The 26851-nt window shown below is 40.7% G+C and overlaps 1 protein-coding gene across 1 annotated transcript in view; it reads left to right on the forward strand.

The window, feature by feature from the left end:
• The window catches only part of LOC138854203 (probable glutamate receptor), a 278593-nt gene that overhangs the window by 170123 nt on the left and 81619 nt on the right, over window positions 1-26851 (forward strand). The window contains exon 9 of the mRNA XM_070096001.1: window positions 2444-2567. Within this exon, the coding sequence (XP_069952102.1) occupies window positions 2444-2567 (124 nt within the window). The remainder of the gene's footprint in view (window positions 1-2443; window positions 2568-26851) is intronic.

A 26851-nucleotide genomic window follows, 5' to 3' on the forward strand; every position in this document is an offset into this window, starting at 1 on the left:
TTTGTCAGTTAAAAATAGGAGAGGAAATTTATTAAATGGAGAGTTAGAGGTATTGGGAAGATGGAGAGAATATTTTGAGGAATTGTTAAATGTTGATGAAGATAGGGAAGCTGTGATTTCGTGTATAGGGCAAGGAGGAATAACATCTTGTAGGAGTGAGGAAGAGCCAGTTGTGATTGTGGGGGAAGTTCATGAGGTAGTAGGTAAAATGAAAGGTGGTAAAGCAGCCGGGATTGATGGGATAAAGATAGAAATGTTAAAAGCAGGAGGGGATATAGTTTTGGAGTTGTTGGTGCAATTATTTAATAAATGTATGGAAGAGGGTAAGGTACCTAGGGATTGGCAGAGAGCATACATAGTTCGTTTGTATAAAGGCAAAGGGGACAAAAGAGAGTGCAAAAATTATAGAGGGATAAGTCTGTTGAGTATACCTGGTAAAGTGTATGGTAGAGTTATTATTGAAAGAATTAATAGTAAGACGGAGAATAAGATAGCAGATGAACAAGGAGGCTTTAGGAAAGGTAGGGTGTGTGTGGACCAGGTGTTTACAGTGAAACATATAAGTAAACAGTATTTAGATAAATCTAAAGAGGTCTTTGTGGCATTTATGGATTTGGAAAAGGCGTATGACAGGGTGGATAGGGGGGCAATGTGGCAGTTGTTGCAGGTGCATGGTGTAGGAGGTAGGTTACTGAAAGCAGTGAAGAGTTTTTACGAGGACAGTGAGTCTCAAGTTAGAGTATGTAGGAAAGAGGGAAGTTATTTCCCAGTAAAAGTAGGCCTTAGACAAGGATGTGTGATGTCACCGTGGTTGTTAAAAATATTTATAGATGGGGTTTTAAGAGAAATAAATGCGAGGGTCTTGGCAAGAAGCGTGGAGTTAAAAGATAAAGAATCACACATAAAGTGGGAGTTGTCACAGTTGCTCTTTGCTGATGACACTGTGCTCTTGAGAGATTCTGAAGAGAAGTTGCAGAGATTGGTGGATGAATTTGTTAGGGTGTGCAAAAGAAGAAAATTAAAGTGAATTCAGGAAAGAGTAAGGTTACGAGGATAACAAAAAAGATTAGGTGATGAAAGATTGGATATCAGATTGGAGGGAGAGAGTATGGAGGAGGTGAATGTATTCAGATATTTGGGAGTGGACGTGTCAGCGGATGGGTCTGTGAAAGATGAGGTGAATCATAGAATTGATGAGGGGAAAAGGGTGAGTGGTGCACTTAGGAGTCTGTGGAGACAAAGAACTTTGTCCTTGGAAGCAAAGAGGGGAATGTATGAGAGTATAGTTTTACCAACGCTCTTATATGGGTGTGAAGCATGGGTGATGAATGTTGCAGCGAGGAGAAGGTTGGAGGCAGTGGAGATGTCATGTCTGAGGGCAATGTGTGGTGTGAATATAATGCAGAGAATTCGTAGTTTGGAAGTTAGGAGGAGGTGCGGGATTACCAAAACTGTTGTCCAGAGGGCTGAGGAAGTTTTGTTGAGGTGGTTCGTATATGTAGAGAGAATGGAGCGAAACAGAGTGACTTCAAGAGTGTATCAGTCTGTAGTGGAAGGAAGGCGGGGTAGGGGTGGGCCTAGGAAAGGTTGGAGGGAGGGGGTAAAGGAGGTTTTGTGTGCGAGGGGCTTGGACTTCCAGCAGGCATGCGTGAGCTTGTTTGATAGGAGTGAATGGAGACAAATGGTTTTTAATACTTGACGTGCTGTTGGAGTGTGAGCAAAGCAACATTTAGGAAGGGGTTCAGGGAAACCGGCAGGCCGGACTTGAGTCCTGGAGATGGGAAGTACAGTGCCTGCACTCTGAAGGAGGGGTGTTAATGTTGCAGTTTAAAAACTGTAGTGTAAAGCACCTTTCTAGCAAGACAGTGATGGAATGAATGATGGTGAAAGTTTTTCTTTTTCGGGCCACCCTGCCTTGGTGGGAATCTGCCTGTGTGATAATAAAAAAAATATTTATATATATCTATTCAGCTCAACATATAAATATTTATACAGAACAATCGGGTATATACAAAGAAAAATCGCAAGCAGTGCTCAATATTATTACTAGTGGGAGACGGACAAGGTTCCCAGGTAACGCTCTTATCTACTCAGACACAAGTGCCTCAACAGTGGAGCAGCTTTAATCCACTTAGGTCAGTAGTACAGTGCTGGACTTGTTACCTCTCATGACCAAGGTTTGAGTCCCTCTACATTCTTCTGTTTATTCGTTGACAGTTGTTCATTACGACTTATCTTAGGTTCATAGAATATATAGGCTTGATGAAATATGAATGTTTCTGGGTTGATGGACGGGACAGTAGGGTCACAGCTGGTAGCTGCTGCAGCTGGCTTACCACAGAAAGTGCACATTGTTGCAATATGAATGTATATATGTATATGGATGTAAAGATCAGAAAACTGTTACATATTCATCATCATAAAAATTATCTTTCTTCACCAGGTGTAAAGCGACTTCCAAGAGGATCTGGAGGACGCATTTTCGCCGTCCTTATTATGGTTTTGGCAATTTCCGTGGGTTCAATATATACAGGCTCAATAACTGCCTTCCTTGTAATCCCATTCAGGTAAACAATAAGACGATAGCCAACAGCCTGACTTGTCAAGAAATGTTTAAATTTGTAGAGGAGTATAGAATCTCTACCACATTGTGAGCAGTATTTCCGAAATGGGTTTAGAGATTTGGGAAATAAAACGCAAACTGAAAAATACATTTTATTTCATATTATTTAAATTGCTAATAGTTATGAAGTATAAAAACTATAAATTCATATTTCAGATACTAATATTTTTGAAGTTAGCAGCTAAGTGTCATTTTCGGGCTGTGGATCAGAAAGGCCTTCAAATTAAAGTAAAAAAAAAATAAGCAAAAAATTGTATAATTTTTTTTTGCACAATACAGACATTATCACAAACACTCACACTCTTTCTTACACACGCACACACACACACACACACACACACACACACAGGAACAAGCACTTGTAAGCTGTAGTAAACACGCAAACACACACATACACATACACACACATACACATACACACACACATACACACACATACACACACACACACACACACACACACACACACACACACACACACACACACACACACAGTAAAAATCACTTTTTATATGTATTAAACACTCAAACACACACATACACATACACACACACACACACACACACACACACACACACACACACACACACACATACACACACACACACACACACACACACACACACACACACACAGGAGCAAGCACTTGTGCTGTAGTATACACGCAAACACACACATACACAGGATTTCACACTGTCCTGTGAACTGACCATCTGAACCTCTCACCTTCTCTCTCTCTCTCCCTCTCTTCCTATCCTAGGTAGAGACCTCATCTCTCTCTACCTATCTCAGTCTTTACCTATATCTCTCTCTCTACCTATCACTCTCTACCTATCTCTCTCTCTCTCTTCCCTCCCTCCCATCTCTCCTCTAACATCTCTTCCTCTAACACCTCCCCTCCTCTAACATCTCGCCCCCTCTAACATCTCTCCCTCCCATTATCTCTCACCTCTCCCTATTCCCATCTCTCTCCCCTCCTCCCCTCTCTCCCCTTGCCTCTCTTTGCCCCTCTCGCTCTTCCATCTCCCCCCTCTTTCCCCCCTTCTCCCCTCCCCTCTCTCATCCTCTCTCCCCTCTCTCCTTTGTTCTCTCTCTCTCCTCTGCCTTCTCTCTCTCTCCCTCTCTTTGCCTTCTCTCTCTCTCCCCTCTCTCTCTCTCTCTCTCCCTCCCTCCCTCTCTCTCCTCCCTCTCTCTCTCCCTCCCTCTCCCTCTCTCTCTCTCTCTTTTTTTTTTTTTTTTTTTTTTTTTTTTTTTTTTTTTTTTTTTCTTTTTTTTTTTTTTTTTTTTTTTTTTTTTTTTTTTTTTTTTTTTTACACAGGGTTTGGACAAGGTTAAGGATCCCTAACTTTATTGACAGCTATTTACAGGTTAAGGATTCCTAACTTTATTGGCAAGCTAAGGAGCTATTACCTACATCAGCTCATTTGAAAGCATTTTTATTGTTATGAGACATACAAGTAGGAAACAGGATGAAGTTGGAACCATCTGTGGGCCAGCATTTTCATTTGATCAACTGACTTTATCTCGTTGACATCATTATCCTGTACGAATGTGTTCCATACTCGAGTCATCCTGGGTATGTATGATCTCAGATGGAGTGATGTTCTGGAGAAGGGTACAGCCAGAGTGGAAGTTGCTGCTTTCTGCCCGTCTTGTAAGGCAAATGCTTGTTTCACGCTGTCCTCGAAGTGGATCCAAGTGTGGTATTTTGACAATATTGGCCTTGTACATAACAGTAAGGCCACCCACATCCCTCCTATGTTGAAGGCTCTGCTGAAATGACAGATCTATCCAGGATGGGTCCAGGCGAGACATGAGACGTCTTGCTGTATTCTCTACTCTGTCAAGCAGTCGCAGATGAGAGGGGGGGGCAGGCAAACCAAGAAAGTGGAGCATACTCAAGGTGCGAGCGTCCTTGTGCCTCGTACAGGATCTTGCAACCCCTACTGTCAAGCAGATGGGAGATATGGCGAAGTGCTGTAAGCTTCCTGGCTGCCTTGTTTGCAAGATTTACAACATGGTTCTTCATGGTTAGTTTGGAGTCAAATTTCACCCCAAGGATATCAACTTCTCCAGGTGCCAACATCCTCCCATTCATCCTTACTACTGCACCAGCATTACCATCATGGTGCCTAGAGACGATCATCATTTGCGTTTTCTCAGGTGCAAATGTTACTTGCCATCTATTTCCCCAAGCTGATATAGCTCTCAGCTGGTGATTGATGTAGCTTAGAGCAGCTGGCCTTTCTTCTCTTGGATAAGTGAATGTCAGTGTACAGTCGTCTGCATATGCACGTGATTCTGGGATGAGATGAAGAAGGTCGTTGAAGTAGACATTCCATAGCAATGGTCCCAGCACGCTTCCTTGTGGAACACTTGCCCCAATAGGATGTCTTTCTGATTCCGATCCATTGAGAACTACACTTAGAGAACTACCATGAAGGTAATCACTGAGGAGACAAAGCGTAGAGCCTGCAAATCCCAGTGCTTGAGGTTTTGCTAAGAGGCCCTTGTGCTACACCCGGTCGACAGCACAAGAAATGTCCAGTGCAACCACAAAGCTGACTTTGGATTCATCCAGTGACTGGTGCCACTTAGTGGAGAGGTTTAACAACAGATCAGCAGCAGAGGAACCTTTCCTGAAGCCATATTGACGATCACAAAGTAGTGAGTGGCAGTCAAAAAACTCTGTCATTTGTCTTGAGATTATTGTCTCAAGGATCTTACCAGTGATTGACAGGAGTGACACTGGTCTGTAGTTGCTGATTTCTGCTCTGCTCTTCTTTTTGTGAACAGGGACTACATTCACCTCTTTCCATAGAGAGGGCCATTTACACTGTACTAGGCAGTGCTGAAAGATGCGAGTTAGAGGTGCTGCTAGCTGGTCTGCACATCTTCTCAACAATCTTGGGCTCAACTTGTCTGGGCCCACAGCCTTTTCTTGGTCAAGCGATTTAAGTAGGAAATGCACCTCCTCCTGCCTTATTGTCACCACTGACAGTTTTGACACAGTTCTTGCAGCTAGCCAAGGAGGGACCCTTGCTGGTTCAGGAACTTGCATTTTGGTAGCAAAGTGTTCAGCAAAGAGGTCCGCCTTCTCTCTCTCTCTCTCTCTCTCTCTCTCTCTCTCTCTCTCTCTCTCTCTCTCTCTCTCTCTCTCTCTCTCTCTCTCTCTCTCTCTGTCTCTCTCTCTTCTCTCTCTCTCTCTCTCTCTCTCTCTCTCTTGCTCTCTCTCTTCCCCATTTTCCCTTCTCACTCTCCCCCTCTCCTACCTTCCATTCACTCTCTCTTCCCCCCTCTCTCTCACTCTCTCTTCCCCTTTTTCCTTCTCACTATCCCCTTCTCTTTTTCTACCTTCCCTTCTCTCTCTCTCTTTCCATCTCTTCCCCATTTTTCCCTTCTCACTCTTCCCCCTCCTTCCCTTCCCTTCTCTCTCTTTCCCCTTCTCACACTCTCCCCCTTTCCCTTCTCACTCTTCCCCCTCTCTCTCTCCTTCTACCTTTTCCTTCTCTCTTCTCTCACACACACACAAAAAAAAAAGAAAAAAAAAAAAAAAAAATGGTGGGGACTCGCAGGAACCAAGGATCAGATGAGAATGGTTCTGGTAGGGAGGAGTGGATGGAAGAGTAGTGGAAATGGATGGAACAAGAGTGGGAGAGAAAATTAGGAGAGCTTTCTGAAAAAATGGAGAAAGAGCTCTCTGTGAAACTGGAAAAGAGGTTGGAGAAGGAGACAAAGAATTGGGAGGCACAAGTTGAAACTGCAGTAGCCAAGATAAGGGTCCTAGAAGTTGAGATAAATAGGCTGAAGCGAGTTGCAGGGGCAGTGACCAGAGAAGACACAGCATATGAAGCTGCGAGGCCGAACAGGAAGGAAGGAATTATGAATTATGCTAAGGTCATATCAACCTGCCAAAAAGAGCCAAGGAGTGAAAGGGAAGAACAGCTGGTTGTGGATGGAGAGGGTGATAGGTTGAATGCTGAGGCACAACCATGCTATCAAGAGCCACTGGAAAAATCAAGGGAGAAACTGACCACATACAGGCAGGATCCAGAGTCACAGAGGGTGAGGCAATGGGAGGAGGAAAGGGCAAAATCAGTGTTTATCCATGGGCTTCAGGAGAGAGAGGAAAGGACACACACTGAAAGGCAGCAGGAAGAAAGAAAGGAGATTGAGAAAATCATCACGGAAATAGGTGAAGAGATGGACGAGATTGTAAATTTTCAGAGAATAGGGGGGTACTCAAAGGGAAGAAACCGACCAGTCAAGCTGATTCTCAGGACGGAAACAGTGCAGAACAGGATCCTCCAAGAGTAACCACGATTGAAATACTCGGAAGAGTACAAGAGGGTGTTCCTAGACAGAGACAGAACACAATCAGAACGACAGCAGCTGAGGGAGAGGACAAAAAAGCGAAAGGAGCTAGGAAAAGAGACAAGGATGGAACCAGCAGAGGTCAGTCAGAGCAGAACAGAACAGCAAGGGCAAGCACACACACAACTATTCTCAGAACCATTCAACCTATCACACCATCCCAACACACACTACAATCCATACCCACAGCCTCCACCCAACACCGATCTATAGAATCCCACAGTATGCTACCACGTCTCCCACCCTTACAGGCCCCCTAAACCACAGTGTTGGAAAGGAAACTGAAGGTATGGTACACAAACGCTGATGGAATAACAATTAAGTGGGAGGAGTGGCATGAAAGAGTCAAAGAGGCATCACCGGACATCATAGCTCTCACAGAAACCAAGCTTACAGGTATGATAACAGATGCCATCTTTCCAATGGGATACCAAATCCTGAGGAAAGACAGAGGGAACAGGGGGGGTGGAGGAGTGGCATTGCTGATCAAAAATCGCTGGAATTTTGATGAGCTGGAGAGAGGAGACAGCGAAGAAGAAAGTGATTACATAGCGGGAAGGCTTCACTCTGGAGGTCCCAAGGTGGTAATAGCAGTGATGTATAACCCACCAAAGAACAGCAAGAGGCCAAGGCAAGAGTATGACGAGAGCAATAGAGCGATGGTTGACACACTGGCTAGAGTGGCCAGAAGAGCTCATGCATGCAGGGCAAAGCTCCTGATCATGGGTGACTTTAACCACAAGGAGATCGATTGGGAGAACTTGGACCCTCATGGGGGCCAAGATACATGGAGGGCTAAGATGGAGGTGGTACTGGAAAACTTCATGTACCAACACGTAAGGGACACTACAAGAGAGAGAGGAGAGGATGAACCAGCAAGGCTGGACTTAGTATTCACCTTGAGTAGTGCAGATATTGAGGACATCACATATGAAAGACCCCTTGGGGCCAGTGACCATGTGGTTTTAAGCTTCGAATACACAGTAGAGCTACAAGTGGAGGGAGAAGCAGGAAGGCCAGGACGAATGAAGCCAAACTACAAGAAAGGGGACTACACAGGAATGAGGAACTTCCTGAATGGGGTTCAGTGGGACAGAGAACTAGCAGGGAAGCCAGTTAATGAGATGATGGAATATGTAGCAACAAAATGCAAGGAGGCTGAGGAGAGGTTTGTACCCAAGGGTAACAGGAATAATGAAGAAGCCAGGATGAGCCCATGGTTTACCCAAAGGTGCAGGGAGGCAAAAACCAAGTGAGCTAAGGAATGGAAGAAATATAGAAAGCAAAGGACCCAGGAGAATAAGGAGAGCAGTCGTAGAGCCAGAAACGAATATGCACAGATAAGAAGGGAGGCCCAAAGACAATATGAAAATGATATAGCAGCGAAAGCCAAATCTGACCCGAAACTGTTGTACAGCCACATCAGGAGGAAAACAACAGTCAAGGACCAGGCAATCAGGCTAAGGAAGGAAGGAGGAGGGACAATAAGAAATGACCGTGAAGTATGTGAGGAACTCAACAAGAGATTCAAAGAAGTGTTCACAGAGGAGACAGAAGGGGCTCCAGAAAGACGGAGAGGTGCGGCACACCACCATGTGCTGGACACAGTGCACACAACCGAGGAAGAAGTGAAGAGGCTTCTGAGTGAGCTAGATACCTCAAAGGCAATGGGGCCAGATGACATCTCCCCATGGGTATTGAGAGAGGGAGCAGAGGCGCTATGTGTACCCCTAACAACAATATTCAATTAATCTATCGAAACAGGGAGATTGCCTGAGGCATGGAAGACAGCAAATGTAGTCCTAATCTTTAAAAAAGGAGACAGACATGAAGCATTAAACTACAGACCAGTGTCACTGACATGTATAGTATGCAAAATCATGGAGAAGATTATCAGGAGAAGAGTGGTGGACACCTAGAAAGGAATGTTCTCATCAACAGCAGCCAACATGGTTTCAGGGACGGGAAATCTTGTGTCACAAACCTACTGGAGTTCTATGACATGGTGACAGCAGTAAGACAAGAGAGAGAGGGGTGGGTGGATTGCATATTCTTGGACTGCAAGAAGGCGTTTGACACAGTTCCACACAAGAGATTGGTGCAAAACCTGGAGGACCAAGCAGGGATAACAGGGAAGGCACTACAATGGATCAGGGAATACTTGTCAGGAAGACAGCAGCGAGTCATTGTACGTGGCGAGGTGTCAGAGTGGGCACCTGTGACCAGCGGGGTCCCACAGGGGTCAGTCCTAGGACCAGTGCTGTTTCTGGTATTTGTGAACGACATGACGGAAGGAATAGACTCTGAGGTGCCCCTGTTTGCAGATGACGTGAAGTTGATGAGAAGAATTCACTCGATAGAAGACCAGGCAGAACTACAAAGGGATCTGGACAGGCTGCAGACCTAGTCCAGCAATTGGCTCCTGGAGCTCAATCCCACCAAGTGCAAAGTCATGAAGATTGGGGAAGGGCAAAGAAGACCGCAGACGGAGTACAATCTAGGGGTCCAGAGACTACAAACCTCACTCAAGGAAAAAGATCTTGAGGTGAGTATAACACCAGACACATCTCCTGAAGCGCACATCAACCAAATAACTGCTGCAGCATATGGGCGCCTAGCAAACCTCAGAACAGCATGCCGACATCTTAATAAGATATCGTTCAGGACCCTGTACACCGTGTACGTTAGGCCCATATTGGAGTATGCGGCACCAGTTTGGAACCCACACCTAGCCAAGCACGTAAAGAAACTAGAGAAAGTGGAAAGGTATGCAACAAGACTAGTCCCAGAGCTAAGAGGTATGTCCTACGAGGAGAGGTTAAGGGAAATCAACCTGACGACACTGGAGGACAGGAGAGATAGGGGGGACATGATAGCGACATACAAAATGCTGAGAGGAATTGACAAGGTGGGCAAAGACAGGATGTTCCAGAGATTGGACACAGTAACAAGGGGACACAGTTGGAAGTTGAAGACACAGATGAATCACAGGGATGTTAGGAAGTATTTCTTCAGCCACAGAGTAGTCAGTAAGTGGAATAGTTTGGGAAGCGATGTAGTGGAGGCAGGATCCATACATAGCTTTAAGCAGAGGTATGATAAAGCTCACGGTTCAGGGAGAGTGACCTAGTGGCGAACAGTGAAGAGGCGGGCCCAGGAGCTCGGTCTCGACCCCCGCAACCTCAACTAGGTGAGTACAACTAGGTGTGTAAACATACACACACACTCACACACACACACACACCCACACACACACACACACCCACACACACCCACACCCACACACACACACACTCCCACACACACACACACACACACACACACACACACACACACACACACACACACACACACACACACACACACACACACACACACACACACACACACACACACTCACACACACACACACACACACACACACACACACACACACACACACACATATACACACACACACACACACACACATTCATGGAGTAGATTATCAGAAGAGTGGTGGAACACAGTAAGGAACGAACTTATATTCGATAACCAGCACTGTTTCAGGGAAGGGAAATTCTGTGTAACAAATCTACTGGAGTTTTACAACAAGGTGACAGAAAGAGAGAGAGAGAGAGAGAGAGAGAGAGAGAGAAAGAGAGAGAAAAAGATGGGTAGACTGTATTTTTTTTGGACTGTAGGGCTTTCTGCACAGTTCCACAGCAAGAATAATGCAAAAGCTAGAGGATCAGGCACGTGTAACAGGAAAGTCACTGCAATGGATCAGAGAATAACAGACAGGAAGGCAACGAGTTGTGGTACGTGTCTAGGTGTCACTGTGGGCGCCTGTAGCGAGCAGGGTTCCACAGGGGTCAGTCCAAGGACCAGTGCTGTTTCTGGTATATCTGAATGACATGAACTGATAGACTCAGAAGTGTCCTTGTTTGTAGATGATGTGAAGCTAATAAGGAGAATTCAATCGGATGAGGGTAAGACAGGATTACAAAGGGAGCTGCATAGGCTGCAAGCTTGGTCCAGCAAGTAGCTCCTGGATTTTAACGTCCACCAAATGCAAAGTCATGATGATTGGGAAAGGGCAAAGAAGACTGCAGGAATAGTACAGGTTAGCGTCTCGGCATCTTAGTAAGGAATCGTTCAAGACTATGTATACCATGTATGTCAGGGCTATAATGGAGTATGCAGCACCAGTATGTAAACCACACCTGGTCAAGCACGTCAAAAAATTAGAGAAAGTACAAAACTTTGCAACAAGGCTAGTCCCGAAGCTAACGGGCATGTCGCACAAGAAGAGGTTAAGGGAAATCGAACTGACGACACTGGAGGACAGGAGAACATGATAACGATATATAAAATACTGAGAGGAATTGATAAAGTGAATAGGGACAGGATACTTCAGAGATGGGACACTGCAACAAGAGGTCACACCTGAAAGTTGAAGACTGAGACGAATCACAAATATATTAGGAAAAGGGGCGTAGTAGAAGCAGCATCCATACATACCTTTAAGAAGAGGGATCTTAGGAAGTATTTCTTTAGCTTTAGAGGTATCAGGAAGTGCAATAATCTAGAGAGTGCAGTAGTGGAGATAAGATTCATTCATAGCTTTAAGAAGCAGTATGATAAGGCTTTAGGGAGATCGTGACCTATTATCAACCAGAGAGGAGGCAGGGCCAGGAGTTATGATTCGACTTCTGCAACCACATTTGAGAATATATAGATGAGTATTCATGCACACACACACACACACACACACAGGCAGGACTACAAAGAGACCTCAACAGGCTGGAGACGTAGTCCAGCAACTGGCTTCTTGAATTCAACCCTGCCAAATGCAATGTCATGAAGATTGGGGAAGGGCAAAGAAGACCGCACACAGAGTATAGGCTAGGTGGACAAAGACTGAAAACCTCACTCAAGGAGAAAGATCTTGGGGTGATCATAACACCGAGCACGTCTCCGGAGGCACACATCAAACAGATAACGGCTGCAGCATATGGGCGCCTGGTAAACCTGAGAATAGCGTTCCAATACCTTAGTAAGGAATCGTTCAAGACACTGTACACTATGTATGTCAGGCCCATACTGGAGTATGTAGCACCAGTTTAGAACCCACACCTGGTCAAGCATGTCAAGAAATTAGAGAAAGTACAAAGTTTTGCAGCAAGGCTAGTTCAAGAGCTCAGGGGAATTTCCTACGAAGAAAGTATGAGGGAAATTGGACTGACGACACTGGAGGACAGGAGGGTCGGGGAGATATGATAATGACATACAAAATACTGCGTGGAATAGACAAGATGGACAGAGACAGGTTGTTCCAGAGAGGGGACACAGAAACCAGGGGTCACAATCAGAAGCTGAAGACTCAGACGAGTCACAAGGATGCTAGGAAGTACTTCTTCAGTCACAGAATCGTCAGGAAGTGGAGTAGCCTAGCAAGTGATGTAGTGGAGGCAGGAACCATACATAGGTTTATGACGAGGTATAACAAAGCTCAGGAAGCAGAGAGAGAACCTAGTAGCGATCAGTGAAGAGGCGGGGCCAGGAGCTGAGTCTCGACCCCTGCAACCACAATTAGGTGAGTACAATTAGGTTAGTACTTGAAGGGATGATGAAACAAGGGCACCGACGATGGCGAGGCTTAACAAGAGGCACTGGCAGAAAAGATCAAGAGCAAAATGGAAAGGGAGTGGGAAAGATGGCTAAGTTAGTTTTGCAACACTATGGTCAAGAAGATATTTACAGAGAGCAAGAAGTGAGAGTAATGAGCTCTTGCTGCTGAGGCAAGGATGCAGAAACTGGAGGAGGAACTAGCAGTGCTGAAGTGCGATATATAGTTGTGAGAACTGACCAGAACTGAGTGAGGGAATAACATTGGACAGTGAGGGGATTGAAGGTGGGAAAAGAGCAAAGAAGTCTCTCAGGAAAATTATACCAGGCCAGAGGGACATCTGGGGGATAAATGAGACAACCAAGAAGATAATTAAATCGAATCCAGAGATATGGAAGGAAAAAAATGGGATGAGGAAAGAGAGAGGACACTCATTATTCATGGCAGATGGGAAGACCTATGACGAAAGAAGACACAGGAAGGTAAAAGAAATTGAAAGCATCATTAACGTAACAGGAAAGGATATGACTCAACTGACAAAATTTTAGAGAATTGGGTGGTACTCGAGAGGAAAAGCAATGCGAAAATTGACACTCAGGTCAGAAATGATAGAAAACAAAGTTCTGCAGCTGAAATCACTGTTTAAGGGGTCCCAAAATACCAGTGAGTGTACCTCGACTGTGACAGTACACAAAAAGAAAATGAATTGAGAGAAAAATTAAGAATGTGGCAGAAGCAGGAAGGGATGGGGGGACAGGGAAGGCACTCGTAGACAGGGAAGCACAGTCTTGAAGGAAACAGCAAACACAGTCATTCACAGAACCACCTACAGCATCCCCTCAACCCTTACCACCTCACACCAACCAAATGCAATACCAAGAGCAGAGCCACACTCCTCACCCACAGTCCCCACAGCCCCCAGACTAAATTATACTGCCACATTAGCAGTCTACTGTAATATCCAGACTTGCCTACCACATCCACAGCAGGCACCAACCCTTCTAACCCCCTTGATTATGGACCTAGAAAAGAAGATGAAGGCATGGTTCATCAGTGCAGATATAGTTACAAATAAGAGTGTGGAGTGGCATTGGAGAGGTATCCCTGACATCATAGAATCACAGAGACAAAGCTCACGGAAGTGATAACAGATGTGATCTTTCCCCCTGGTTATCAGATCCTGAGGAAAGACAGGGAAAGCAGAGGGGAAAGAAGAATTTTATTGCTCATCAAGGACCAATGGAGTTTTAAGGAGAAGGAAGAACTAGTCAGAAACGTAACAGATGACTACATACTACAAAGACTTACTGGGAGCCCAAAAGTGACGATAGTAGTGATGTACATCCTGCCATCAAACAACAAGAGGTCAAGACAGAAATATGAAGAGAGCAAAAGTGTGATATTGGACACAATAGCCAAAGTTACCAGAAGGGCCCACATGAGTAGGGCAAAGTTAACCATCTTGGAGAATTTTAACAATAAGGAGACTGGAAGAATCTGGAGCCACATGGACTACCAGAGACGTGGAAAGCCAAGATGCTGGAAGTAGTACTGGAAAACTTCATGTACCAACATTTTAGTCCCACAACCAGAGAGAGAGATGATGATGAACAAGCAAGATTGGACCTCCAATTCACCTTGAACAATTCAGACATAGGGAAAATCACACACGAAAGGCTCTTAGGCGCTAGCGATAACGTGGTCTTGAGTTTCGACTATATAGCAGAGTTAACAATGGAGAGTGAAGCAGTATGAGAAGGACAGGAGCAATCAAACTTCCAAAAAGGGACTAAACATGTATGAAGCAATTCCTACAAAAGGTGCAGTGGGTAAGTGTGCTTGAGGAAAAGGCAGTATACGAAATGAAGGAACAAATGACCGCAAAGTGCAGCGAGGCAGTGGAGAAGCTCGTACCAAGGAGTAACAAAAGGCTGGGGTGAGCCCATGGTTTACCAGGTTTAGAAAGGTCAAAGTCAAGTGTGGATGAGTATGGAAAAAATATAGAAGGTAAAGGACCCAGAAAAACAGGTAGTTGAGCCGAAGAACCAGAAATCAATATGCATGCAAAACGAGAAAAGCCCGAGATCAATATGAAAATGATATTACACCAAAACCCAAACCTGATCCATAGTTATTATACAGTTATATCACGAGGAACACAACAATCAAGGTCCAGGTATTCAGATTGAGGAAAGAAGAAGGGAACGAGTTCAGAGGAAACGACACGGAAATATTGATGAGCTCAGCTCGCGATTCAGGGAGGTATTTACAGTGAAGACAGAGAGGCCTCAAGCGAACTGAGGTGGTAGGGTGCACCAGCAAGTGCTGGGCAAACTGCACACAACTGAGGAGGAGGACAAGAAACTACTAGGGGAATTAGATACCTGAAAGGCGGTGGACAAAGTTAATGTCTCTCCTTGGGTCCTGAAGAAGCGAGCAGATGCACTGTGTTTGCCACTAACAACAATCTTCAATAAATCTAAATAAGGCAACAGCCTGAGGTGTAGAAGACAGCAAATGTAGTCGCGATTTTTTAAGAAAGTAGATAGACAAGCTGCACTAAATTACAGACTAAATGAAATAATAGATAAAAATACAATTGCTGCTCTTGGTTTCGGTCTAAGATTCACAATCACAAGAAAAATCAATAGTGTGGAAATTGTAAAAGGTTTTTGTGACTTAGAAAAATCTTCTGATTTATCCATTGATATAATTAATAAAATTTTCCCAGGTTCCCTCAATTTTTTATAAGTCTTATGGAAACTTATTAATAATAAAAATTTACATATTTCTAAAGTGGACGAAATAAATGCAATAGTAATTCTGAGAGAAACTAATAACCATGAAAAAATGAATAACCATATAACTGATACAGATACTTATTCCAACTTAGAAACAATCTCTCACATTCTGTTAACAGAAATTTTAAGAAAATTATAAATCTGCTATTGAAAGGCAAAGATGAATTAATTAAAAATATCACTTTCACTAATCCATCTTTACCCTGTATGTATGGATTAATAAAAACACAAACCAGGTAATCCAGCGAGATTTATTATTATCTCCATAGGTTTAGTTTCTTGTAAATTCTAAATAGTTAATAGAAATTTTGAGCCCAATTTCTGAAAAAAAATCTAACTTTAATGTTAGAAACAATATAGATTTATTGGATGAATTAAGCACCTTGACTGACTTAAATGACTGTATTATGGTTAGTTTTGATGTTTCTTCCTTGTTTACAAAGTTTCAGTTAATGACTTAAGTTTTCTATCTGAACAACTTATTAATTACGGTTTACCATTGTCATTACCTACTATCATTAAACTTGTAAAACTTTGTATTTTTGATGAAAAGTTTGTTATTAATGAGGAGTTTTGAACTGAGAAGTTTGGCATGACAATGGGAAATTCTCTCACCCACTCTTAGTAATTAGTATAAGGGATATTTTGAGACAAGATTCTTTTACAAAATCCTTCCCAATAGAGCTAAATAGTATAAATATGTTGGTGATATTTTATGTCTTACTCTTAAGAATATAGATACAAACTATTCCCTTGGTAAATTAAATAATCAAACTCATTCCATAAATTTTAATGCTTTGATTATTAAGGGGAACAATGATTACAAATTTTATTCATCACATTAAGGTTATTCATCACATCAAGATGAGTTAAACTTTCAGGATTCTCATCAATGTTTTTGAAAGCTTTGCGCATTTGTCTAAAATTTATGAAGTAGATAATGATCTAAAATACCCTAGAAACTTAACTGATAAATGTTTTAAAATTGCTTGAAATACTTTCTACCTTATTCAACTCAATATATGTTGGTTCTCTTTTACCATAATAACTTGGATGATATAGCTTCTCTACTTAAGAATTTTAATATCGAAAATGTATTTAAAATTCTTGTTACAATAAGAAAAACTAGATGAAAAATTACCCTCTAAATGCTGATGGTTGTGTCTATAAAATTCCTTGTAAAATATGTGATAAAGTTTATTACGATCAAACTGGTAAAAGTCTCGCACTAAGATAAAAGCAACATAAATATAGCATTATAAGTGGAAAAAAATCTAATGCTCTGTTTATTCATGTGAGAGATTTTAACCATCCAATTGATTTTTAAAAGGCTGAGAAAGTTGTATCAACCCGATGGTCGACAAAAATGTGATAGAATCAAGTCTTATAAAAAAATAGTTTTCAAAATAATATGAATATTTATTTTGGGTTATAAAAATTTATTAATTTGTAATTAATAAATTTTTGGAAGAATTTAAGATACATTTGGCTATATATATATATAAGTAGTCGATTTTTCCACTGAGCGACTCCTTCTGGAAAAGGCCTTCCACTGAGCGACTCCTTCCGGAAAAGGCCTTCCACTGAGCGACTCCTTCCGGAAAAGGCCTTCCACTGAGCGACTCCTTCCGGTTTAGGCCTTCCACTGGGGGCCCCTTCAAAGGATGCCGCCTTTTCACACCTATGTGCTAATGACCTTGACCCTATGATAATGACCAGCGGCTGGAGGGTCCCCTTTTCACACCTATGTGCTAATGACCTTGACCTCGCCCTCGAGTCCACCCTTGACCCCCCGCCCACAACCCCCCTTCGCGACCCCTCCCCCTTCGCGACCCCCCGTCGCGCGCCCGCCGCGCGCCCGCCCGCGCGCCCGCCCGCACCCTTCGCGACCCCCGCCCGCGCCTTCTGCTGCGCCTTCTGCAGCGTCGTCCGGATCGCCCCCGCGCCTCGAATTTTTTTCCGATTTTTTTCGAATTTTTTTTTGAATTTCATTTTCTTGTGCTCTCCATCTCCTCGGATCAAATTTTTGAGGTTCCCCCTCTCACTTTCACCCCCATTCCAAAATTTCTCGAAATCAAAGTCTCCATCTCCTCGGATTCCTCTTCTTATGATCCCCCTCCCACTTTCACCCCCAACCCCAAAAATTTCTCGAAATCAAAGTCTCCATCTCCTCGGATCAAAATTTTTCTCCTCGGATCAAATTTTTGAGGTCCCCCTCTCACTTTCACCCCCACCCCAAAATTTCTCGAAATTCTCCATCTCCTCGGATCAAGTTTTTGGATTCCCCCCTATGGGGTTTTCGAAAGTCTCCATCTCCTTGGATCAAGGGTTTTGAATTTCTCCAATTCCTTGGATCAAATTTTTGGGTACCCCTCCTTTCACCCCAAATTTTCTCGACAATACCATGACTCCATCTCCTCGGATCAAGTTTTTTGGATTCCCCCCTATGGGGTTTTCGAAATTCTCCAATTCCTCGGATCAAGTTTTTGGATCCCCCTCTGGGGGTAAGCATGCTTACTACAGGTCTAAACAAGTCAAATGAACTAAGAAGGGTGTTTACTCGGCGGTCAGTGACGTCACACATACAAGCTGAATCTTGTCGACTTACCCCTATTCAGTGACGTCACGTGATGACCGCGCACACAGGCTGAATATTGTCGATCCTTTTAGTTCATTAAAGTTAATAAGGGGACACAGTAAATCATAATGTCACATTTTTTTTTTTTCGTTAATACCCACAATTTCTTTACAACACAAGTCTAGACATTTTTTTAACTATTTCATCTCAGGTCACTCCCCACGAAGTAACCTCCTCCCCACCCTCCCAAACCCTCACACTCCAACCAACACCTCACAATTTTCACTCATAACCCCCAATTTTTCTCGTTTTAACCCTTTTAGTTCATTAAAGTTAATAAGGGGACACAGTGCATCAGAAAGTCACCACATCGCTTACATCCACTTTCGTTAAATTCACTACTCACAATTTTACATATTACGAAGTTAAATACGCACTTTTACTTTGAACATCTTCAAAACACTCTCATAAATCATTTGAATACTCACAAAAATACCTTTATACATTTCCAAACAACACTGAAATACTCCAAAAACATCATTCGAACACCCCCAAATCACCTCTGAATACTCCCAGAACACCTTCATAAGTACTCTTGCACATCATTTGAACACCTTCATAAGTACTCTCATAATCATTTGTACACCTTCAAAAAAACACCTTTGAATACTCACATAAACACCCTTGAACACCTTCAAAACACCTTTGAACACCTTCAAAGCACTCTCATAATCATTTGAACACACTCAAAACACCTTTGAATAACCTCAAAACGCCTTTGAACACCTTCAAAACACCCTTGAACACCTTCAAAACACCCTTGATCACCTTCAAAAAACAACATTTGAACACACTCAAAACACCTTTGAACACCTTTGAACATTTCCAAAACACTATTTGAGTACTCCCAAATAAGATTTGACATCTCTAATTTATCTGCACTTACACATTTCATTAAATTACAACTCATCCCTCAGTCTCCAGACTAGGCATTTTCTCGTTTTTACCCTTTTAGTTCATTAAAGTTATTAAGGGGACACAATACATCAGAAAAAAAGTCACAAAAACTAACTCAAACACTTTACTTTGAACATCCCCAAAACACTCTCATAATCATTTGAATACTCACATAAACACCCTTGAACACCTTCAAAACACCTTTGAATATCGTTTTTAAACTAATTTCATCACAACCCACTTATATCATCTTTTTTTCGGTAACTCTAATTCGACTACACTACCCTCATCAATTACCAACAAATTTTACTCGTTTTAACTAATGTCATCACTGTAACCAAGATTTTCACAAAAAAAAAACTCTATGACACCTAACACACACGCACACACACACCCCACAACACCCACAACCCACAACCCACAATTTTTTCTCGCTTTAACTAATTTCATCAGAAAGTCACAACAACAACAACCCACAACAACCCACAACCCACAATTTTTCTCGTTTTAGCTAATTTCATCAGAAAGTCACAACAACAACAACCCACAATTTTTTCTCGTTTTAGCTAATTTCATCAGAAAGTCACAACAACAACAACCCACAACCCACAATTTTTTCTCGTTTTAACTAATTTCATCAGAAAAAGACACAACACCCACAACCCACTTCACCCACAATTTTTTCTCGTTTCAACTAATTTCATCAGAAAAGTCACAACACCCCACATCACCCACATCCCACAATTTTTTTTTTCTCGTTTTAACCCTTTTAGTTCATTAAAGTTAATAAGAGGACATACTACCTACAACATAGGGAAAACATTTTCACTCTTAACCCCAATTTTTTTCTCGTTTTAACCCTTTTAGTTCATTAAAGTTAATAAGGGGACATAGTACCTACATCATAGGGAAAACATTTTCACTCTTAACCCAAATTTTTCATCATCAGAAAGTCGCATTTTTTCGTTAATACCCACAATTTCTTTACAAAATACAACACAACATTATCACAAAAAACTAACTCAAATTTTTCTCGTTTTAACCCTTTTAGTTCATTAAAGTTAATAAGGGGACACAGTACATCAGAAAAAGTCACAAAAACTAACTCAAACACTTTTACTTTGAACATCACCAAAACACTCTCATAAATCATTTGAATACTCACATAAACACCTTTGATCACCTTCAAAACACTCTTGAACACCTTCAAAAACACCTTTGAACATTTCCAATCAACACTGAAACACTTCCAAAAAACACAATTTGAGTACTCCCAATTACACCACTGAATACTACTAAAACACCGCTGAATTCAATCAAAACACCCTTCAACACCTTCAAACACCCTTGAACACCTTCAAAACACTCTTGAACACCTTCAAAAACACCTTTGAACATTTTCAATCAACACCGAAACACTTCCAAAAAAACACAATTTGAGTACTCCCAATTACACCACTGAATACTACTAAAACACCGCTGAATTCAATCAAAACACCCTTCAGCACCTTCAAAACACCTTTGAACACCTTCAAAGCACTCTCATAATCATTTGAACACACTCAAAACACCTTTGAATAACCTCAAAACACCTTTGAACACCTTCAAAACACCCTTGAACACAACATTTGAACACAAAAAACACCCACCTTTGATTTCAAAACACTTTTGAGTACTCCCAATTAAAAATACTACTAAAACACGCTGAATTCAATCAAAACACCCATGATCACCTTCAAAAAACAACATTTGAACACACTCAAAACACCTTTGTACATTTCCAAAACACTATTTGAGTACTCCCAAATAAGATTTGACATCTCTAATTTATCTGCACTTACACATTTCATTAAATTACAACTCATCCCTCAGTCTCCAGACTAGGCATTTTCTCGTTTTTACCCTTTTAGTTCATTAAAGTTATTAAGGGGACACAATACATCAGAAAAAAAGTCACAAAAACTAACTCAAACACTTTACTTTGAACATCCCCAAAACACTCTCATAATCATTTGAATACTCACATAAACACCCTTGAACACCTTCAAAACACCTTTGAATATCGTTTTTAAACTAATTTCATCACAACCCACTTATATCATCTTTTTTTTCGGTAACTCTAATTCGACTACACTACCCTCATCAATTACCAACAAATTTTACTCGTTTTAACTAATGTCATCACTGTAACCAAGATTTTCACAAAAAAAAAAAAAAAACTCTATGACACCTAACACACACGCACACACACACCCCACAACACCCACAACACCCACAACCCACAATTTTTTCTCGTTTTAACTAATTTCATCAGAAAGTCACAACAACAACAACCCACAACCCACAACACCCACAACCCACAATTTTTTCTCGTTTTAGCTAATTTCATCAGAAAGTCACAACAACAACAACCCACAACCCACAACACCCACAACACCCACAACCCACAACACCCCACAACCCACAATTTTTTCTCGTTTTAACTAATTTCATCAGAAAAAGGCACAACACCCACAACCCACTTCACCCACAATTTTTTCTCGTTTCAACTAATTTCATCAGAAAAGTCACAACACCCCACATCACACACATCCCACAATTTTTTTTCTCGTTTTAACCCTTTTAGTTCATTAAAGTTAATAAGGGGACACAGTACATCAGAAAAAGTCACAAAAACAACCCACTTATATCATCTTTTTCGGTATCTCTCTAATTCGACTACATTACCCACAACCCTCATCAATTACCAATTTATTCACATTTTTTTTTCCTAACTTATCCTAACCTAACCTAACCTAACTTATCCTAACCTAACCTAACCTAACCTAACCTAACCTAACCTAACTTATCCTAACCTAACCTAACCTAACACCTTCAAACACCTCCGAATACTCCCAAAACACTACTGATTACTACCAAATCACCACTGAATACTACCAAATCACCGTCAAAATCACCAGAAACTAAGTTTATCATCACCATCCAACATCCTTTTTTATAGAATGAATATTCTTACCGCATTTTATGTCACCTTGAAACACCTCCGAATACTCCCAAAACACTACTGATTACTACCAAATCACCGTCAAAATCACCAGAAACTAAGTTTATCATCACAATCCATCATCGTTTTTATAGAATGAATATTCTTACCGCATTTTATGTTGCATATCACATTTCCTCTTCCACATCATCCCTAAACATCCTTCCTTATTCATTCGTATATCTCCTAGAGTTGTTTTAACCCCCGACGGGACCATCACGACGCAGGAGCCAGAGCAACCATCACCACTCCAACACCACCTACTACACTCTGGCTCCTGCGTCGTGATGGGCCCTCGTCGGGGGTTAAAACAACTCTAGGAGATATACGGAATGAATAAGGAAGGATGTTTAGGGATGATGTGGAAGAGGAAATGTGATATGCAACATAAAATGCGGTAAGAATATTCATTCTATAAAAAGGATGTTGGATGGTGATGATAAACTTAGTTTCTGGTGATTTTGACGGTGATTTGGTAGTAATCAGTAGTGTTTTGGGAGTATTCGGAGGTGTTTGAAGGTGACATAAAATGCGGTAAGAATATTCATTCTATAAAAAAGGATGTTGGATGGTGATGATAAACTTAGTTTCTGGTGATTTTGACGGTGATTTGGTAGTATTCAGTGGTGATTTGGTAGTAATCAGTAGTGTTTTGGGAGTATTCGGAGGTGTTTGAAGGTGTTAGGTTAGGTTAGGATAAGTTAGGTTAGGTTAGGTTAGGTTAGGTTAGGATAAGTTAGGTTAGGTTAGGTTAGGATAAGTTAGGTTAGATTAGGTTAGGTTAGGTTAGGATAAGTTAGGTTAGGTTAGGATAAGTTAGGAAAAAAAATGTGAATAAATTGGTAATTGATGAGGGTTGTGGGTAATGTAGTCGAATTAGAGAGATACCGAAAAAGATGATATAAGTGGGTTGTTTTTGTGACTTTTTCTGATGTACTGTGTCCCCTTATTAACTTTAATGAACTAAAAGGGTTAAAACGAGAAAAAAATTGTGGGATGTGTGTGATGTGGGGTGTTGTGACTTTTCTGATGAAATTAGTTGAAACGAGAAAAAATTGTGGGTGAAGTGGGTTGTGGGTGTTGTGCCTTTTTCTGATGAAATTAGTTAAAACGAGAAAAAAAATTGTGGGTTGTGGGTGTTGTGGGTTGTGGGTTGCTGGGTTGTGGGTGTTGTTGTTGTGACTTTCTGATGAAATTAGCTAAAACGAGAAAAAATTGTGGGTTGTGGGTGTTGTGGGTTGTGGGTTGTTGTTGTTGTGACTTTCTGATGAAATTAGTTAAAACGAGAAAAAATTGTGGGTTGTGGGTGTTGTGGGTGTTGTGGGGTGTGTGTGTGCGTGTGTGTTAGGTGTCATAGAGTTTTTTTTTTTTTTTTTGTGAAAATCTTGGTTACAGTGATGACATTAGTTAAAACGAGTAAAATTTGTTGGTAATTGATGAGGGTAGTGTAGTCGAATTAGAGTTACCGAAAAAAAGATGATATAAGTGGGTTGTGATGAAATTAGTTTAAAAACGATATTCAAAGGTGTTTTGAAGGTGTTCAAGGGTGTTTATGTGAGTATTCAAATGATTATGAGAGTGTTTTGGGGATGTTCAAAGTAAAGTGTTTGAGTTAGTTTTTGTGACTTTTTTTTCTGATGTATTGTGTCCCCTTAATAACTTTAATGAACTAAAAGGGTAAAAACGAGAAAATGCCTAGTCTGGAGACTGAGGGATGAGTTGTAATTTAATGAAATGTGTAAGTGCAGATAAATTAGAGATGTCAAATCTTATTTGGGAGTACTCAAATAGTGTTTTGGAAATGTACAAAGGTGTTTTGAATGTGTTCAAATGTTGTTTTTTGAAGGTGATCATGGGTGTTTTCAGTGAATTCAGCGTGTTTTAGTAGTATTCAGTGGTGTAATTGGGAGTACTCAAATAGTGTTTTGGAAATGTTCAAAGGTGTTCAGAGGTGTTTTTGAGTGTGTTCAAATGTTGTTTTTTGAAGGTGATCAAGGGTGTTTTGAAGGTGTTCAAGGGTATTTTAAAGGTGTTCAAAGGTGTTTTGAGGTTATTCAAAGGTGTTTTGAGTGTGTTCAAATGATTATGAGAGTGCTTTGAAGGTGTTCAAAGGTGTTTTGAAGGTGCTGAAGTGTGTTTTGATTGAATTCAACGGTGTTTTAGTAGTATTCAGTGGTGTAATTGGGAGTACTCAAATTGTGTTTTTTGGAAGTGTTTCGGTGTTGATTGAAAATGTTCAAAGGTGTTTTTGAAGGTGTTCAAGAGTGTTTTGAAGGTGTTCAAGGGTGTTTGAAGGTGTTGAAGGGTGTTTTGATTGAATTCAGCGGTGTTTTAGTAGTATTCAGTGGTGTAATTGGGAGTACTCAAATTGTGTTTTTTGGAAGTGTTTCAGTGTTGATTGGAAATGTTCAAAGGTGTTTTTGAAGGTGTTCAAGAGTGTTTTGAAGGTGATCAAAGGTGTTTATGTGAGTATTCAAATGATTTATGAGAGTGTTTTGGTGATGTTCAAAGTAAAAGTGTTTGAGTTAGTTTTTGTGACTTTTTCTGATGTACTGTGTCCCCTTATTAACTTTAATGAACTAAAAGGGTTAAAACGAGAAAAATTTGAGTTAGTTTTTTGTGATAATGTTGTGTTGTATTTTGTAAAGAAATTGTGGGTATTAATGAAAAAATGCGACTTTCTGATGATGAAAAATTTGGGTTAAGTGTGAAAATGTTTTCCCTATGATGTAGGTACTATGTCCCCTTATTAACTTTAATGAACTAAAAGGGTTAAAACGAGAAAAAAATTGGGGTTAAGAGTGAAAATGTTTTCCCTATGTTGTAGGTAGTATGTCCTCTTATTAACTTTAATGAACTAAAAGGGTTAAAACGAGAAAAAAAAATTGTGGGATGTGGGTGATGTGGGGTGTTGTGACTTTTCTGATGAAATTAGTTGAAACGAGAAAAAATTGTGGGTGAAGTGGGTTGTGGGTGTTGTGTCGTTTTCTGATGAAATTAGTTAAAACGAGAAAAAATTGTGGGTTCTGGGTTGTTGTTGTTGTGACTTTCTGATGAAATTAGCTAAAACGAGAAAAAATTGTGGGTTGTTGTTGTTGTGACTTTCTGATGAAATTAGCTAAAACGAGAAAAATTGTGGGTTGTGGGTTGTGGGTTGTTGTTGTTGTGACTTTTTGATGAAATTAGTTAAAGCGAGAAAAAATTGTGGGTTGTGTGTGTTGTGGGTGTTGTGGGGTGTGTGTGTGCGTGTGTGTTAGGTGTCATAGAGTTTTTTTTGTGAAAATCTTGGTTACAGTGACGACATTAGTTAAAACGAGTAAAATTTGTTGGTAATTGATGAGGGTAGTGTAGTCGAATTAGAGTTACCGAAAAAAAGATGATATAAGTGGGTTGTGATGAAATTAGTTTAAAAACAATATTCAAAGGTGTTTTGAAGGTGTTCAAGGGTGTTTATGTGAGTATTCAAATGATTATGAGAGTGTTTTGGGGATGTTCAAAGTAAAGTGTTTGAGTTAGTTTTTGTGACTTTTTTTCTGATGTATTGTGTCCCCTTAATAACTTTAATGAACTAAAAGGGTAAAAACGAGAAAATGCCTAGTCTGGAGACTGAGGGATGACTTGTAATTTAATGAAATGTGTAAGTGCAGATAAATTAGAGATGTCAAATCTTATTTGGGAGTACTCAAATAGTGTTTTGGAAATGTTCAAAGGTGTTCAAAGGTGTTTTGAGTGTGTTCAAATGTTGTTTTTTGAAGGTGATCAAGGGTGTTTTGAAGGTGTTCAAGAGTGTTTTGAAGGTGATCAAAGGTGTTTATGTGAGTATTCAAATGATTTATGAGAGTGTTTTGGTGATGTTCAAAGTAAAAGTGTATGAGTTAGTTTTTGTGACTTTTTCTGATGTACTGTGTTACCTTATTAACTTTAATGAACTAAAAGGGTTAAAACGAGAAAAATTTGAGTTAGTTTTTTGTGATAATGTTGTGTTGTATTTTGTAAAGAAATTGTGGGTATTAACGAAAAAATGCGACTTTCTGATGATGAAAAATTTGGGTTAAGAGTGAAAATGTTTTCCCTATGATGTAGGTACTATGTCCCCGTATTAACTTTAATGAACTAAAAGGGTTAAAACGAGAAAAAAATTGGGGTTAAGAGTGAAAATGTTTTCCCTATGTTGTAGGTAGTATGTCCTCTTATTAACTTTAATGAACTAAAAGGGTTAAAACGAGAAAAAAATTGTGGGATGTGGGTGATGTGGGGTGTTGTGACTTTTCTGATGAAATTAGTTGAAACGAGAAAAAATTGTGGGTGAAGTGGGTTGTGGGTGTTGTGTCTTTTTCTGATGAAATTAGTTAAAATGAGAAAAAATTGTGGGTTGTGGGTTGTTGTTTGTGTGACTTTCTGATGAAATTAGCTAAGACGAGAAAAAATTGTGGGTTGTTGTTGTTGTGACTTTCTGATGAAATTAGTTAAAGCGAGAAAAAATTGTGGGTTGTGGGTGTTGTGGGTGTTGTGGGGTGTGTGTGTGCGTGTGTGTTAGGTGTCATAGAGTTTTTTTTGTGAAAATCTTGGTTACAGTGATGACATTAGTTAAAACGAGTAAAATTTGTTGGTAATTGATGAGGGTAGTGTAGTCGAATTAGAGTTACCGAAAAAAAAGATGATATAAGTGGGTTGTGATGAAATTAGTTTAAAAACGATATTCAAAGGTGTTTTGAAAGTGTTCAAGGGTGTTTATGTGAGTATTCAAATGATTATGAGTGTGTTTTGGGGATGTTCAAAGTAAAGTGTTTGACTTAGTTTTTGTGACTTTTTTTCTGATGTATTGTGTCCCCTTAATAACTTTAATGAACTAAAAGGGTAAAA

The sequence above is a fragment of the Cherax quadricarinatus genome, chromosome 52, assembly GCF_038502225.1.
Source record: "Cherax quadricarinatus isolate ZL_2023a chromosome 52, ASM3850222v1, whole genome shotgun sequence".
Lineage (NCBI taxonomy): Eukaryota > Metazoa > Arthropoda > Malacostraca > Decapoda > Parastacidae > Cherax > Cherax quadricarinatus.